This window comes from Oncorhynchus kisutch, linkage group LG19 (genome assembly GCF_002021735.2).
Source record: "Oncorhynchus kisutch isolate 150728-3 linkage group LG19, Okis_V2, whole genome shotgun sequence".
NCBI classification, from domain to species: domain Eukaryota; kingdom Metazoa; phylum Chordata; class Actinopteri; order Salmoniformes; family Salmonidae; genus Oncorhynchus; species Oncorhynchus kisutch.
Window position 1 is genome coordinate 32,565,052 of NC_034192.2, and position 16,882 is coordinate 32,581,933.

General features: G+C 44.6%; 1 protein-coding gene across 1 annotated transcript in view; it reads right to left on the reverse strand.

Annotated features, from left to right (window-relative positions):
- Positions 1–15,167, reverse strand: part of LOC109910139 (testican-1) — a 115,838-nt gene extending 100,671 nt beyond the window's left edge. The window contains exons 1-2 of the mRNA XM_031797241.1: positions 15,142–15,167; positions 12,867–13,021 (exon numbers count right to left, since the gene is read on the reverse strand). Coding sequence (XP_031653101.1) covers positions 12,867–13,021; positions 15,142–15,167 — 181 coding nt within the window. The remainder of the gene's footprint in view (positions 1–12,866; positions 13,022–15,141) is intronic.
- Between the last annotated feature and the right edge of the window lie 1,715 nt (positions 15,168–16,882).

Genomic DNA, 16,882 nt, shown 5'->3' on the forward strand with positions numbered 1-16,882 from the left:
CTCCTTCCAGGTCAACATTGGATCATTCAGAGATCCTCACTGAACTTCTGGAGTGAGTTTGCTGCACTGAAAGTAAAGGGGCTGAATAATTTTGCACGCCCAATTTTTCAGTTTTTGATTTGTTAAAAAAGTTTGAAATATCCAATAAATGTCGTTCCACTTCATGATTGTGTCCCACTTGTTGTTGATTCTTCACAAAAAAATACAGTTTTATATCTTTATGTTTGAAGCCTGAAATGTGGCAAAAGGTCGCAAAGTTCAAGGGGGCCGAATACTTTCGCAAGGCACTGTATATATATATTTTTCTATTGTGTTATTGACTGTACGCTTGTTTATTCCATGTGCAACTCTGTGTTGTTGTTTGTGCAGCACTGCTTTGCTTTATCTTAGCCAGGTCGCAGATGTAAATGAGAACTTGTCCTCAATTGGCCTACATGGTTAAATAGAGGTGAAATAAAAAATATATACGTACATACTGTATGCCCCTGTAGTAGAAACAACAGCACGATATACGGAAAATAAGGAACTTACTTTGATAGGAACGCACACATGTCCAAAGTTATTATTTGTAAGTAAAACAACAGGGAAGGAAGGCAAAGCGAACACCAGCAAGAATATGTTCAAATTCTGGCAAGACTGCTCAAATATATGCATACTTGAGCTGCACAAACATGAGTGATGTGCGGTGGGTTCTCCTGAAAGAGAGAAGTTCATCCAGCTCAGTAAAGCCTCAAACATAAATTGTCCGCAAATGCTGAATGTGAATTAATGAGGAGGTGGAACACACCACAATTCAAACTGTTGTTAAAAAATACAACTTGTTAGAAAATAAACAACAGCGACCGTTAGAGGCATTTGGAACTCATATGAAAAGGTTAATGCATTTGAGCCAATCAATTGTGTTGTGACAAGGTAGGTGTGGTATACAGAATATAGCACTATTTGGTAAAAGGCCATGGCCATATTATGGCAAGAACAGCTCAAATAAGCAAAGAGAAATGGCAGTCCATCATTACCTTAAGTCAATCAATCCGGAAAATGTCAAGAACTTTGAAAGTATCTTCAAGTGTAATCGCAAAAACCATCAAGAGTTTGATGAAACTGGCTCTCATGAGGACCGCCACGGGAAAGGAAGACCCAGAGTTACCTCTGCTGCAGAGGATGAGTTCATTACGGCTATCAGCCTCAGAAATTGCAGCCCAAATAAATGCTTCACATAGTTCAAGTAACAGACACATCTCAACATCAACTGTTCAGAGGAGACTGAATCAGGCCTTCATGGTCAAATTACTGTTCTTTGGTCTGATGAGTCGAAAATTGAGATGTATGGTTCCAACCGCTGTGTCTTAGTGAGACGCAGAGTAGGTGAACGGATGATTTCTGCATTTCAAATCAAATCAATTTGATTTGTCACATACACATGGTTAGCAGATGTTAATGCGAGTGTAGCGAAATGCTTCTGCGTCTAGTTCCGACAATGCAGTAATATCCAACGAGTAATCTAACCTAACAATTTCACAACAACTATCTTATACACACAAGTGTAGAGGAATGAATAAGAATATGTACATAAAAAATATATGAATGAGTGATGGCATAGGCAAGATGCAGTGGAAGGTATAGAGTACAGTATATACATATGAGATGAGTAATGTAGGTTATGTAAACAATATATGAAGTGGCATTGTTTAAAGTGGCTAGTGATACATTACATCAAGATGGCAAGATGCAGTAGATGGTATAGAGTACAGTATATACATATGAGATGAGTAATGTAGGGTATGTAAACATTATATGAAGTGGCATTGTTTAAAGTGGCTAGTGATACATTACATCAAGATGGCAAGATGCAGTAGATGGTATAGAGTACAGTATATACATATGAGATGAGTAATGTAGGGTATGTAAACATTATATGAAGTGGCATTGTTTAAAGTGGCTAGTGATACATTACATCAAGATGGCAAGATGCAGTAGATGGTATAGAGTACAGTACATACATATGAGATGAGTAATGTAGGGTATGTAAACATTATATGAAGTGGCATTGTTTAAAGTGGCTAGTGATACATTTATTACATACATTTTTACATTATTAAAGTGGCTGGAGTTGAGTCAGTATGTTGGCAGCAGCCACTCAATGTTAGTGATGGCTGTTCAACAGTCTGATGGCCTTGAGATAGAAGCTGTTTTTCAGTCTCTCGGTCCCTGCTTCGATGCACCTGTACTGACCTCGCCTTCTGGATGATAGCGGGACGAACAGGCAGTGGCGCAGCTGCGCCTTCTTCAAAACGTTGTCTGTGTGGTTGGAAAATGTCAGTTTGTCCGTGATGTGTACACCGAGGAACTTAAAACTTTCTACCCTCTCCACTACTGTCTCATCGATGTGGATAGGGGGTTGCTGTTTCCTGAAGTCCACGATCATCTCCTTTGTTTTGTTGACGTTGAGTGTGAGGTTATTTTCCTGACACCACACTCCGAGGGCCCTCACCTCCTCCCTGTAGGCCGTCTCGTCGTTGTTGGTAATCAAGCCTACCACTGTAGTGTCGTCTGCAAACTTGATGATTGAGTTGGAGGTGTGCATGCCCACGCAGTCATGAGTGAACAGGGAGTAAAGGAGAGGGCTGAGAACGCACCCTTGTGGGGCCCCAGTGTTGAGGATCAGCGGGGTGGAGATGTTGTTACCTACCCTCACAACCTGGGGGCGGCCCGTCAGGAAGTCCAGGACCCAGTTGCACAGGGCGGGGTCGAGGCCCAGGGTCTCGAGCTTGATGACGAGTTTGGAGGGTACTATGGTGTTAAATGCTGAGCTGTAGTCGATGAACAGCATTCTCACATAGGTATTCCTCTTGTCCAGATGGGTTAGGGCAGTGTGCAGTGTGATTGCGTCGTCTGTGGACCTATTGGGGCGGTAAGCAAATTGGAGTGGGTCTAGGGTGTCAGGTAGGGTGGAGGTGATATGGTCCTTGACTCGTCTCTCAAAGCGCTTCATGATGACGGAATTGAGTGCTATGGGGCAATAGTCATTTAGCTCAGTTACCTTTGCTTTCTTGGGAACAGGAACAATGTAGGCCCTCTTGAAGCATGTTGCACAGCAGACTGGGACAGGGAATGATTGAATATGTCCATAAACACACCAGGCAGCTGGTCTGAGCATGCTCTGAGGACGCGGCCGGGGATGCCATCTGGGCCTGCAGCCTTGCGAGGGTTGACACGTTTAAATGTTTTACTCACGTCGGCTGCCGTGAAGGAGAGCCCGCAGGTTTTGGTAGCGGACCGTGTCAGTGGCACTGTATTGTCCTCAAAGCGAGCAAAGAAGTTGTTTAGTCTGTCTGGGAGCAAGACATCCTGGTCCGCGACGGGGCGTGTTTTCCTTTTATAGTCCATGGTTGACTGTAGACTCTGCCACATACCTCTCGTGTCTGAGCCGTTGAATTGCGACTCTACTTTGTCTCTATACATTTGTGATGGTGATTTATTTAGAAGTCAAGGCACACTTAACCAGCATGGCTACCACAGCATTATGCAGCAAAACGCCATCCCATCTGGTTTGCGCTTAGAGGGACTATCATTTGTTTTTCAACAGGACAATGACCCAACACACCTCCAGGCTGTGAAAGGGCTATTAGACCAAAAGGAGAGTGATGGAGTGCTGCATCAGATGAGTTGAACTGCACAGTGAAGGAAAAACAGCCAACAAGTGCTCAGCATATGAGGGAACTCATTCAAAACTGTTGGAAAAGCATTCCAGGTGAAGCTGGTTGAGAGAATGCCAAGAGTGTGCAAAGCTGTCATCAAGGCAACGGGTGGCTAGGGTGGCTACTTTGAAGAATCCAAAATCTAAAATATATTTTGATTTGTTTAACACTTTTTTGGTTGCTACATGATTCCATATGTGTTATTTCCTAGTTTTGATGTCTTCGCTATTATTCTACAATGTATTCTACGATGTAAAATAAAGAAAATGTGTGTGCAAACTTTTGACCTGGTACTGTATATATACACAGTATCTTTTCCGTTTGTATGAACTCCACAGGGTGTGATTCCGTTTGGCCTACAGTAGAATAGGGAGTGAGGGCTGGATCAGGATAAAGGGAGTGAGGGAGAGGATAAACGATAGAGGGATGAAAGACCATGGAGAGCCTCTCGGGAAGACGAGCGATTGAACAGAATGAACGGGTGAGAAATGAAATCCACGGAGGTGAAATTTTATTCTGCATGTAATTGAAGAATAGCAGAGATGAACAGAGGGCATTTCAGTCCACATGCTGGAGAATAAACCCCAGTGGCTTATGGGAAAATATGCGTCTGATGCAATGAGAAAGCCTCTAGTTCTTACAGAGAGAGAGACAGATACAGAGAGAGAGAGAGGCCCCAAAGCCCAATTGAAGAGTCCTATCGCTTTCAGAGCATGAATATTCATCACTGACCGACTCTCCTGGAAGCAAAATACACACACACACACACACACACACACACACACACACACACACACACACACACACACACACACACACACACACACACACACACACACACACACACACACACAGTGAAGAGGAAATGGGTAAACAGCACACGTGCGCACACACACCAACTAACAGAAGCACACACCCTCCACACACAGTGGCTTTGACCAGAATATCGTTTTCTCAAGGTTTTGCTCAAAGCAAAGTAGCAAACTACTTTAAAAGAAGATTTAAAGAATGCTAAATACATTCTTATAGATGGCCTTTTGGGAGGCAGCTTCCAAGCGAAAGAGAAGTTTACTCTATTGAGGGACAGGGGGCACAACTAGATAATCTAGAGTGAAGCTCGACTAAAGTATGGCAATAGAAAATATGAGCAAACAGTAAAAACACATCTGCTAGCAGAGACATACACACACACACACACACACACACACACACACACACACACACACACACACACACACACACACACACACACACACACACACGCACACGCACACGCACACACGCTATGGTCCTTAGGACACATTTACCGCAGGTGAGATATGAGGGCTGACATTTATAATACACCCACACACACACGCACACACCGCCTGTTGAGTCGGCTGTAATCGTTTGTCACAGCAGAGTTATGGGCCGTGACATTTATAACCATCATAATAGGCAGAAGAGAGGTACTTCAATATTTGAAGAGGGAGAGATGTCTGAACATCGCATATCTACCTCAGGTCCCCTGGGACACATGATATTACAGTTTGATGAGACGCGGAAACACACACACACGCACACACACACACACACACACACACACACACACACACACACACACACACACACACACACACACACACACACACACACACACACACACACTGTGTGGACTGATATCCTGTCCGCTCTGTCTCAGAGCAGCTTATTGGCTCTGTTAGAATAACAGCCCGTTTCATTACATTAAATCAACCGTCTCCCCTACCGTCTCCTCTATTACCAGAAAAAAAACACGCTATCTAACGGTTAACCAAGCACTTGTTACCGTCGCCGCCGCCCGGGACCCCCAAGGTCACTCACCGAATAATTACGCCCACAGAAAACAAAAACACACACTCAGAGAAACTAAATGCAAACGTTATACAGCAACACAGAACGAAATGAGAGCAGTGAGATAGAGACAATGTGGTAAAGCTCAGTGGTCCAGACAGATTGACACAAACCAGAAGGTAGACCTGTACATGCATAAACTGCACAAACTAATGGATGTTCTACACTGAGTGTACAAAACATTAGGTCTTTCCATGACATAGACTGACCAGGTGAATCCAGGTGAAAGCTATAATCCCTAATTGACGTCACCTGTTAAATCCACTTCAATCAGTGTAGGTGAAGGGGAGGCGGCAGGTTAAAGAAGGATATTTAAGCCTTGAGACAATTGAGACATGGGCAAGACAAAAGATTTAAGTGTCTTGAAATGGGGTATGGTAGTAGGTGCCAGGCGCACCGGTTTGTGTCAAGAACTGCAACGCTGCTGCTTTTTTCACGCTCAACAGTTTCCTGTGGAAACAATGGTGCACAACCCAAAAGACATCCAGCCAACATCCAGCCAACAACGACAAAATTGTGGGTGGGAAGCATTGGAGTCATAGTGGGCCAGCATCCTTGTGGAATGCTTTCGACACCTTGTAGAGTCCATGCCCTGACAAATTGAGGCTGTCCTGAGGGCAAAAAAATGTGTGTGGGGGGGTTGCAACTCCATATTAGGAAGGTGTTCCTAATATTTTGTACACCACTCTCGTGGTTTTGCACAAACACACACACACACACACACACACACACACACACACACACACACACACACACACACACACACACACACACACACACACACACACACACACACACACACACACACACACACACACACAGTAAACAGACTACCACCAGAGCTTCACAAATTAAGAGCCAGAGTGCACTGGAATGCTGCACAATTCCCAGGATGCATCTCCCTGACCCAGGAACCCAGAGGTGTCAAGAATCAACCAATCAGTGAAGTCAATGTGACCTCTATAACCATGAGGTCAAAGGGCAGTGAATCTTATAGGAATGGATGGCGTCATTTACCCAGAAGACCTTGCGAAGGCGGGTCAGAGTGAGAGGAGGGCGTGACAGCATTTCACTAATTAGCAGTTGATTGAGAAGACAGGGCCCAGACCCCTGGCTCTGACTAGCTCTGTAATCTTGGCTTCCAGTGCTGGGTGAAGGCTGAGTGAAGGCTGGGTGAAGGCTGTTTGACTAGAAGTGTTGCAATGAAAGGGAAGATTAGCTTTGTTCTTATACACTGAGCTTTGATCGACGATCCTTCAGCTTTCTACAATTACCTCAGAGAAATAACGTGACCCCAGAACACAAACAGACCACCTCTGCCGGGTGTGTGTGTGTGTGACCGTTAACACCTGACTCTTCTGAGTCATCCTTTAATAATACAATTTTCCAGAAACACACACACACACACACACTAACTGATGCAACCTGTCTGCGTAGGCTATGTTCAGACCTTATATACAGTATATACAGTGATAGCCTCTTCCTATAATTGCCCAGAGAGGTTGTAGTTTCAGTACGGCTGCCAACATCTGATGTTCTCTCTCTAGAGTGCATTCCATTTATCTGATCCATAGTGTGTGTGTGTGTGTGTGTGTGTGTGTGTGTGTGTGTGTGTGTGTGTATGTGTGCATAGACTGTAAATCGATGTCCACCTGATTAACACACACCTCTTCATGTATGCATATGGAGTCGTTTTTCTTGTTCCTCTCTTTCTTTTTTCTTTTACCCCGTTTTCTCCCCAATTTCGTGGTATCCAATTGTTTAGTAGCTACTATCTTGTCTCATCGCTACAACTCCCATATGGGCTCGGGAGAGACGAAGGTTGAAAGTCATGAATCCTCCGATGCACAACCCAACCAAGCCGCACTGCTTCTTAACACAGCACGCATCCAACCCGGAAGCCAGCCGCACCAATGTGTCGGAGGAAACACCGTGCACCTGGTGCACTGCGCCCGGCCCGCCACAGGAGTCGCTGGTGCGCGATGAGACAAGGATATCCCTACCGGCCAACCCCTCCCTAACCCGGGCGACGCTAGGCCAATTGTGCGTCGCCCCACGGACGCGGCAGGTTACGACAGAGCCTGGGCGCGAACCCAGGGTCTCTGGTGGCACAGCTGGCGCTGCAGTACAGCGCCCTTAACCACTGCGCCACCCTGGAGGCCCGTTCCTCTCTTTCTGTCTCTGTCTGAATGTGCCTGAGAAAACAGATGTCCTTGTCTGTTTATCTGTCTGTTTGCAATCTGTCCCCTCTCCTATTGGACAGTGAGTGGCTCGGACTCTTCTTATGCCCGTCTAGTTCCATTCACAACACAGCAGTGCACCCTGAGACAGCCTCCTATTAAAGAGCAGGCTGACATGCTGTCAGGGAGGTAGCAGACTGGTGTAGAGGTCAACAGGGGTCACACCTACAGCCTGTAGCACGCAACGTCTGGAATTACTGCCTCTGCCCCACTGAGCCCTCTAGTTTCCATTCGCCCTGTGTTAATTAAACAGGACCAGAGCCGCTGAGCTGTGGTAGAGCTGTGAGCCGTAGGCCATTCTGGCTCAGGGCTGAATGTTCTTCCTCCAGAGGCAATGCTGTGCTGGGGATTCAGCCACCACCATTCTGGCTCCAACATCATTCCAGTTGCAGGGCGCTGATCAGCAGCCAATATGAATTCTGTCTAAAGTCATTTACTGTTTACTTCTGGTGTCTTTCCCTCTCTTTCTCAATCACTCATGTGAACTGAGGGTCTGTGACCAACGGGGTGAAAGTTAAACGGCAATAACAGCCCAATTATTGTCGGTGAGGTGTACCTCTGCATTGGCCTGAATAAACCAGGAAGTTCCATCAAATATTCAACAGGGTCTTGGCGTCAAATTCTTACTAAGTGAACAATGTCTATCTGTTATGTCTATCTCCCTCCCTATTTTTCTATGTTGTGCCTCATTTTACTACTTTACTCATTGTCTGTTTGTGTGTGTATATATATATATATAAAACTAGCAGGCTGTTCCAACCCATTAGGAACACACTTTCTCTCTCCTGTCTTTGAAGTCTTTCAGTGATATCTGTTGAATGTCAATTCAAAAGACAAGTGTAACCCGGAACAAAGGCAGAATCAAAAGACAACACAACCACACACCCCCCTTTTCCCTGACACACCCAAACACATACACCCTTTGATTAAAAATGGTTGTGACCAGTATGTTCTAGTCATTAGTGTCTAGTCCGCCCTCCTGTAGAGAATCGCCATGTAAGGACCTGAAATTCAAAAGAACCATATGAAAATAAATGAGCCTGATAAGTATTCCCTGCCGTGTTCTGTGTAATGCATCCGAAAGATAGGTTTCTGATGCTCCACGAGAGCCGGGAGCTAAAATGCACATCTAAAAAACACATTTTCTTCTCATGTTAGCATACACACACACATGCTGATATTACTGTTGAGATATGTGCTTTTTCTGTGCAGGTCACACTAGATTAAATACGGCATGTTTTATGTTCAAGAAATTAATTCAATCTAACCAATTAAACTTAGTCAATGCACACAACATTACTGATCTGAAGGCTTGTTTGCCGATGCTAAACACCAACACTCCAAGAGGATGTTGGCCTATGCCAGGTCATGCTACGGTTCTTCTCCATATTAGTCCCTGCTTTCATGTTAGCCTTGGCTAACACACTGCTTATTACTAACTACTACATCAGTGGCGGTCGGTACCATTTAAGATGAGGGAGGACGATTCTTTTTTTTAATGAGCATTGCCTTATTGGTATTACAGCATATTCCATTCACCCAGCTCAATGTAACATCGATAGGTTTAGGCTACTACATGATACTTGAATTTTACCTATACCCATCATGAGGTTGCGACAACCTAGCCTATGAATGAAAGTTTACAACGAAGTTTACAACGTTTACAATGTGACAGACAGTAACACTTTCAATATCGCCTTGATCACTCTTGCCTGCATCTAGCTCATCTAGGGTGTAAATCATTAGTCCAACAGTGCAAACAAGAGTTTCTATTGGAGTTTCTATTGGACAAATTCAGGTATGTTATCCCTGTTCTGTTTTGTTTGCTTCCATTTGAACAGAATTGGCAGGAATGAATACCCCTCTGATCACATGCAAACACAGTTCACTTTCATAGCAGCCACATACAAACAGCATGATCAGTTGTTGTATAATTCATTGTCACATCTACGCGCTCTCCCCTCCTCTCACCTTTTCCCTTCGTTTGTGGACTTCAGTGCACAACACATCAGCTGTCTGTGACCAGGCGGAAAAACCTTTCCAAGCCAAACATTTATATCATAACTGTTAACCGCTACACACAGCCTACATCATTGTCACCATATTAGCTAACGTCATACTAGTCAACAGAGCTACTAGAACTAACGTGTTCGTAAACCCACTACAATCATGCAGTACAGTGTACAGTCAGCAAGCAATTTAGCAGGCCCTGGCAATTAATAAACTAATAAAACCAAAAGCTTACCTTAACTTGGAAGAGTTCCAGTGTTGGATAGCCATAGCCAGCTAGCTAACATAGCACCCCTCTCTGCTTGAGAGAGGTGTTTGAGTAGGCTAAACTAGCAAGCTGCATTCGCTAGTTAAGTGAGAGAAAGTGAGAGAAAAAAAACATGGAGATATAGCTAGCTCTCTCTCTCTTTCTCTCTTGCTTCTTAATTTTTTAAGAAATACATTTGTTAAAAACTGTTCCACTATTGTCTTTATGTCTCTGGGTCAAATACTCACCACATGTTATACACTGCAGTGCATGCAGCTGGAGCTAATGCTTTCAGTACTAGATTCATTCTCTGATCATTTGATTGGATGGACAACATGTCAGTTTATGCTGCAAAAGCTCTGATAAGTTGGAGGACAAGCCAGAATGTTGTAATAATTACTGTGTAATTCTATGGAACGGGTGAGAACCATGAGCCTCCTAGGTATTGTATGAAGTCAATGTACCCAGAGGAGGATGGAAACTACAGTGCCTTGCGAAAGTATTCGGCCCCGTTGAACTTTGCGACCTTTTGCCACATTTCAGGCTTCAAACATAAAGATATAAAACTGTATTTTTTTGGGAAGAATCAACAACAAGTGGGACACAATCATGAAGTGGAACGACATTTATTGGATATTTCAAACTTTTTTAACAAATCAAAAACTGAAAAATTGGGCGTGCAAAATTGTTCAGCCCCCTTAATACTTTGTAGCGCCACCTTTTGCTGCGATTACAGCTGTAAGTCGCTTGGGGTATGTCTATATCAGTTTTGCACATCGAGCGACTGAAATTTTTTCCCATTCCTCCTTGCAAAACAGCTCGAGCTCAGTGAGTTGGATGGAGAGCATTTGTGAACAGCAGTTTTCAGTTCTTTCCACAGATTCTCGATTGGATTCAGGTCTGGACTTTGACTTGGCCATTCTAACACCTGGATATGTTTATTTTTGAACCATTCCATTGTAGATTTTGCTTTATGTTTTGGATCATTGTCTTGTTGGAAGACAAATCTCCGTCCCAGTCTCAGGTCTTTTGCAGACTCCATCAGGTTTTCTTCCAGAATGGTCCTGTATTTGGCTCCATCCATCTTCCCATCAATTTTAACCATCTTCCCTGTCCCTGCTGAAGAAAAGCAGGCCCAAACCATGATGCTGCCACCACCATGTTTGACAGTGGGGATGGCGTGTTCAGGGTGATGAGCTGTGTTGCTTTTACGCCAAACATAAAGTTTTGCATTGTTGCCAAAAAGTTCAATTTTGGTTTCATCTGACCAGAGCACCTTCTTCCACATGTTTGGTGTGTCTCCCAGGTGGCTTGTGGCAAACTTTAAACAACACTTTTTATGGATATCTTTAAGAAATGGCTTTCTTCTTGCCACTCTTCCATAAAGGCCAGATTTGTGCAATATACGACTGATTGTTGTCCTATGGACAGAGTCTCCCACCTCAGCTGTAGATCTCTGCAGTTCATCCAGAGTGTTCATGGGCCTCTTGGCTGCATCTCTGATCAGTCTTCTCCTTGTATGAGCTGAAAGTTTAGAGGGACGGCCAGGTCTTGGTAGATTTGCAGTGGTCTAATACTCCTTCCATTTCAATATTATCGCTTGCACAGTGCTCCTTGGGATGTTTAAAGCTTGGGAAATCTTTTTGTATCCAAATCCGGCTTTAAACTTCTTCACAACAGTATCTCGGACCTGCCTGGTGTGTTCCTTGTTCTTCATGATGCTCTCTGCGCTTTTAACGGACCTCTGAGACTATCACAGTGCAGGTGCATTTATACGGAGACTTGATTACACACAGGTGGATTGTATTTATCATCATTAGTCATTTAGGTCAACATTGGATCATTCAGAGATCCTCACTGAACTTCTGGAGAGAGTTTGCTGCACTGAAAGTAAAGGGGCTGAATAATTTTGCATGCCCAATTTTTCAGTAAAAAAAAAAAAATTAAATAAAGTTTGAAATATCCAAGAAATGTCGTTCCACTTCATGATTGTGTCCCACTTGTTGTTGATTCTTCACAAAAAAAAGCCTGAAATGTGGCAAAAGGTCGCAAAGTTCAAGGGGGCCGAATACTTTCGCAAGGCACTGTAGCTGTCCTCCGGCTACACCATGTTGCTATCCTACAGAGTGCTGTTGAGGCTATCGTAGGCCTCCATTGAAAAACAGTGTGTTTGAATCAATTGACGTGAATATATTTTGTATAGTTTTATCTAAAAAGGACAACTTTTTTAATGTTTCACAATTTTAAAAAATTATAAATTCACTGGAGGATGGTCCTCCCCTTCCTCCTCTGAGGAGCCTCCACTGTACTACATGTTAGCTTCAGCTAATGCACCCTAGCACTGCTTTCATGGTAACCTGCGCGAACACACCACATTACTACCTACATACGTGTTAGCTTCCGTTAATGCACCGTATTACTGCTTTCACTTTAGCATCGGCTAACATGCTGCCTTACTAAGAACTTCATGTTAGCTTCAGCTAAGGCACCATACTACTGCTTTCCTGTTGCCTGTGCTAAAACACCACATTACTGAGGGGGATGTCTTTGATCAGGTGATAATGAATTAGCTACGCGGCTGCTTTTTGACAGCCGTGGGCTGAGGTAAATCCCACTCACACAGTCAGATAGAGACAAAACTCTAAAAGGCACCCGACAGAGATATTACAGTTTACAGCAGATTCCTGATTTTGTTTTATTTCACCAACATCCCGATCAAAAATCAATTGTCAACCGAGGGACCGAGACAGACGGACCGCAACAGTGTTGATGAATGATGACGCTAACAGTAGAACTCACCCTCTTCTGTTCTCCTCTTTCCTGGGTTGGAGTGGGCTTTGGTTCCTGGTTCCCCATGTCTGCTGGGCCTCACCTCTGTCTCTGTGGAATCATAATAAGCATCAGAAATAGAAGCAAATAAAAAAAAAACACACCAATTGTCTTGTTCAAAATAACTGATTTACCGGTATCCCCAAAAATTACTTAAATACACACAACGAAGGGATTAAATGCATCCAGAACTACACACCAATCCACAATCAAAGCACACAAATACACATCCACACGAACATCCACACACACCAATCCCTCAAACCCAGCAGAACAGCATAACCAAAGCCTTAGGGATGAATACGGAGCTGCGAAATGAGCAGCCAAACAGAATGGTGCCGTGAGATTTTCATCTGGCGCTGTGGCTCTGGCATTAATGCCTTGTGATGATTTAATCTCCTAATTCATTCCGGACATGTATTTATTAGGCAGTGGGCTTTTTATGTAGCACTGACAGATCTCTCGTACTCTTTATTCTTCACTCTCACAGCCGATTTATGAGAGACGGATGGAGAGAACAGGAGTAGGAGGAGGGGGGAGGAGGGTGTGTTAACGAAACCCATAACTAGCCTACGGGTATTGTGGCACTCGCTTTGTCTAGGGGTTCTAGGCTTTGTTACATGGTCTATAACCTGAATGAATGTGTGCATTTATGGAAGAAGCCAGCATATGCACCTAAGTGTTGAATGTACATGTGTCCAGGGAGACTATATACACAAAAGTATGTGGACACCCCTTCAAATTTGTGGATTCGGTTATTTCAGACTTACCCGTTGCTGACAGGTGTATAAAATTGAGCACATCGCCATGCAATCTCCATAGACAAACATTGGCAGTAGAAGGGCCTTACTGAAGAGGTCAGTGACTTTAACGTGGCACCGTCATAGGATGCTACCAACAAGTCAGTTCATCAACTTTCTGCTCTGCTAGAGCTGCCCAGGCCAACTGTAAGTGCTGTTATTGTGAAGTGGAAATGTCTAGGAGCAACAACGGCTCAGCCACGAAGTGGTAGGCCACACAAGCTCACAGAACGGGATCGCCGAGTGCCGAAGCGCGTAAAAATGGTCTGTCCACGGTTGCAACACTCACTACCAAGTTCCAAACTGCCTCTGGAAGCAACATCAGCAGAACAACTCGCCGCCATTGGACTCTGGATCAATGGAAATGCATTCTCTGGAGCGATGAATCATGCTTCACCTTCTGGCAGTCTGATTGACGAATCTAGGTTTGGCAGATGCCAGGAAAGCTACCTGCCTGAATTCAGTGCCAACTGTAAAGTAATGGTCTGGGGCTGTTGTTCATGGTTCGAGTTAGGCCCATAAGTTCCAGTGAAGGAAAATCTTAAAGCTACATCATACAATGACATTCTAGATGATTATGTGCTTCCAACTTCGTGGCAACAGTTTGGGGAAGGCCCTTTCCTATTTCAGCATGACTATGCCCCCGTGCACAAAGCGAGGTCCATACAGAAATGGTTTGTCGAAATCGGTGTGGAAGAACTTGACTGGCCTTCACACAGCCCTGACCTCAACCCCATTGAACTCCTTTGGGATGAATTGGAACGCCGCCTACGAGCAAGGCCTAATCGCCCAACATCAGTGCACGACCTCACTAATGCTCGTGGCTGAATGGAAGCAAGTCCCCGCAGCAATGTTCCAGCATCTAGTGGAAAGCCTTCCCAGAATAGTGGAGGCTGTTAATGCCCATTATTTTGGAATAAGATGTTCGACGAGCAGGTGTCCACATACTCTTGGTCATGTAGTGTAGCAACCTTAACTTGGTCCACGACCAGCTCGGTCTCTCTTGAACCTCTTGGTCGGTCAGTCCAAGCGGATCATTATTTGTTCAGATGGTGACGAAACCTAAATATTTACAAAAAGGAAAAATACCAAAGGCATGCCCAAATTAAAGACTCAACAACAAACGAAAGACCTCATGGCCACTAAACAAAGACAGCAGCCTCACGACTTGAAAGCTGGGACACTGACTGGCGATCACCCTAATTGGCAACACCTGATGTGCTTATCAACCAGGCTCAGCACCTGGACAAGGTTGCTGCTGCCCTCTGGGGGAATGGAGTGTGGAAGTAGTAGTGAGCTGTATCGTGCTGTAGAAACGACCTAACAGAGGTTTGGAAGGTCAGTGCTGGCAAGGGGTGGTTATGGGGGGAACCCAGGGGACCCAGGTTTTGGGAAGCAGCAGGCTACACCACGCCTAATTTTGTATTTCCTCTCTTCCCTCTAACCTGCTCTCGTTCTTTCCCAGTTTCATTCTTTACCCTCTTTGTCTTTCTCCATTCCTCTATTTATTTTTCTCATTACAGCCAGTGTCTTGTAGTCCCCAACTTATCCTCTCCAGAAGTGATCTCTTTTCTCCCCCTCTTTTGGCCTGTTCTCTCACTCTCCCTCTTCTCCCTCCCTCCCCCTCTCTACAGTACAGTGCGATTTTACTCTTCTCTCTCTAACTATGCCCTCCATTGTCACTCTGACATCTTGACATTTGACCCGATGGCGTGATCCTTGCCAAAAACAAAATGGGGGACAAACCTCTGGCCATTACTCAGATGTTTAGTCACCTTGATTCTCGATCTCCTGTTTTTGTATTAGGTAGTGGAAGAGGGAAGAGGAGAGAAGCGGAGGAGACAAACAGCAGAGAGGAAGAGAGGAGAAGAGTAGGAAACATAGAGAAAGAGGGGAGGAGAAGACAAGAGGAGATGATCCATCTATTCTTTCTCTCAGAGGACAGTTGTAAACCACTAGGATTATTTGTGTTCATCTGATCCTCTCTCTCCCTCATGTGCTGTTTACACTAGCTCTGTTAAAACAGCCAGCGCAGCAGCACCGACGCACGTTGGAGTTGTACACCATCGATCCTGAGGTTCATTTTGGTATGTGGTTTCGCTTGTTGTTGGTTTTTGTCCTCCCTTTGCAAATTGATAGCGCTGCACTATGCTGTAAAAATCTATTTCAGCGGAATCTGGGCTGCACTCGCTGCTTCATCACCTCTCGTCGCCCTAATTCACCCCTCCACCTCTCCCTTCCATCTCTCAGCTATGTTCCCCCATCACTCCCTCACCCCCTCCCTCCATCTTGTCCTCATCTCTCTATGTTTAAAAAGGAATTCAATTACTTTAGAGGACATGATTGGGCAGTTTTGACAATACCCTTGGTGTGTGTGCATACGTAGTGGGCCTGAATTAAGTGAATGTGTCTCCACATTTGTGTGTGTTGGTGATACATCACAGGGAACGCGAGGCTCTTTGAAGCCGGCTAGATAACAGCTCAGCCCGAGGTCACTGCTGGTGATACAGAGTGGCTTTTTTATGATGTGGCCAACAACCCATTAAAATCAGTCCAGTAAACAACGCGTTGCGAGCGCCTGGAGAGCAGCGCCTCTTACCCTCAGCGCATTAAAATGAAATTATACATTTGTTCTCACAGCCTCCCATAGACCTGTGGAGCTGTTATCGTTTGTTCTCTCTCCTCTCTCTCTCTCTCTCTCTCTCTCTCTCTCTCTCTCTCTCTCTCTCTCTCTCTCTCTCTCTCTCTCTCTCTCTGTCTCTCTCTGTCTCTCTCGGTCTCTCTCTTTCTCTCTAAATGTTAAGTAGTCACCATCAAGGGCTATGGGGCTACATCCAGAATTATGGAGTAGGGGGTAGTGTCTAATCGTATGCATCTGTACGCATTCATAAAAGCGAGGGAGTGGGGAAAGGGGAAAATATGATGTGATAAGGTCTCCAGACAACATCAGCTAGGATCAATATCTAACAGAACAGAGACTTACAACAAGATGAGACGTACAGAGCCAGTCCAGGGGCTGTATATGTATGTCTCAAGCATCTCAGAGTAGGAGTGCCTCCTCCCTGTGCATGTAATCTCATTCGTTGTGATATCAAAGGCAAAACTGATCCTACATCAAAAAGGCAACACTGATCCTATATCAGCACTCCTTCTCTGAGAAGCTTGACACACACCATGCCCTTAGCT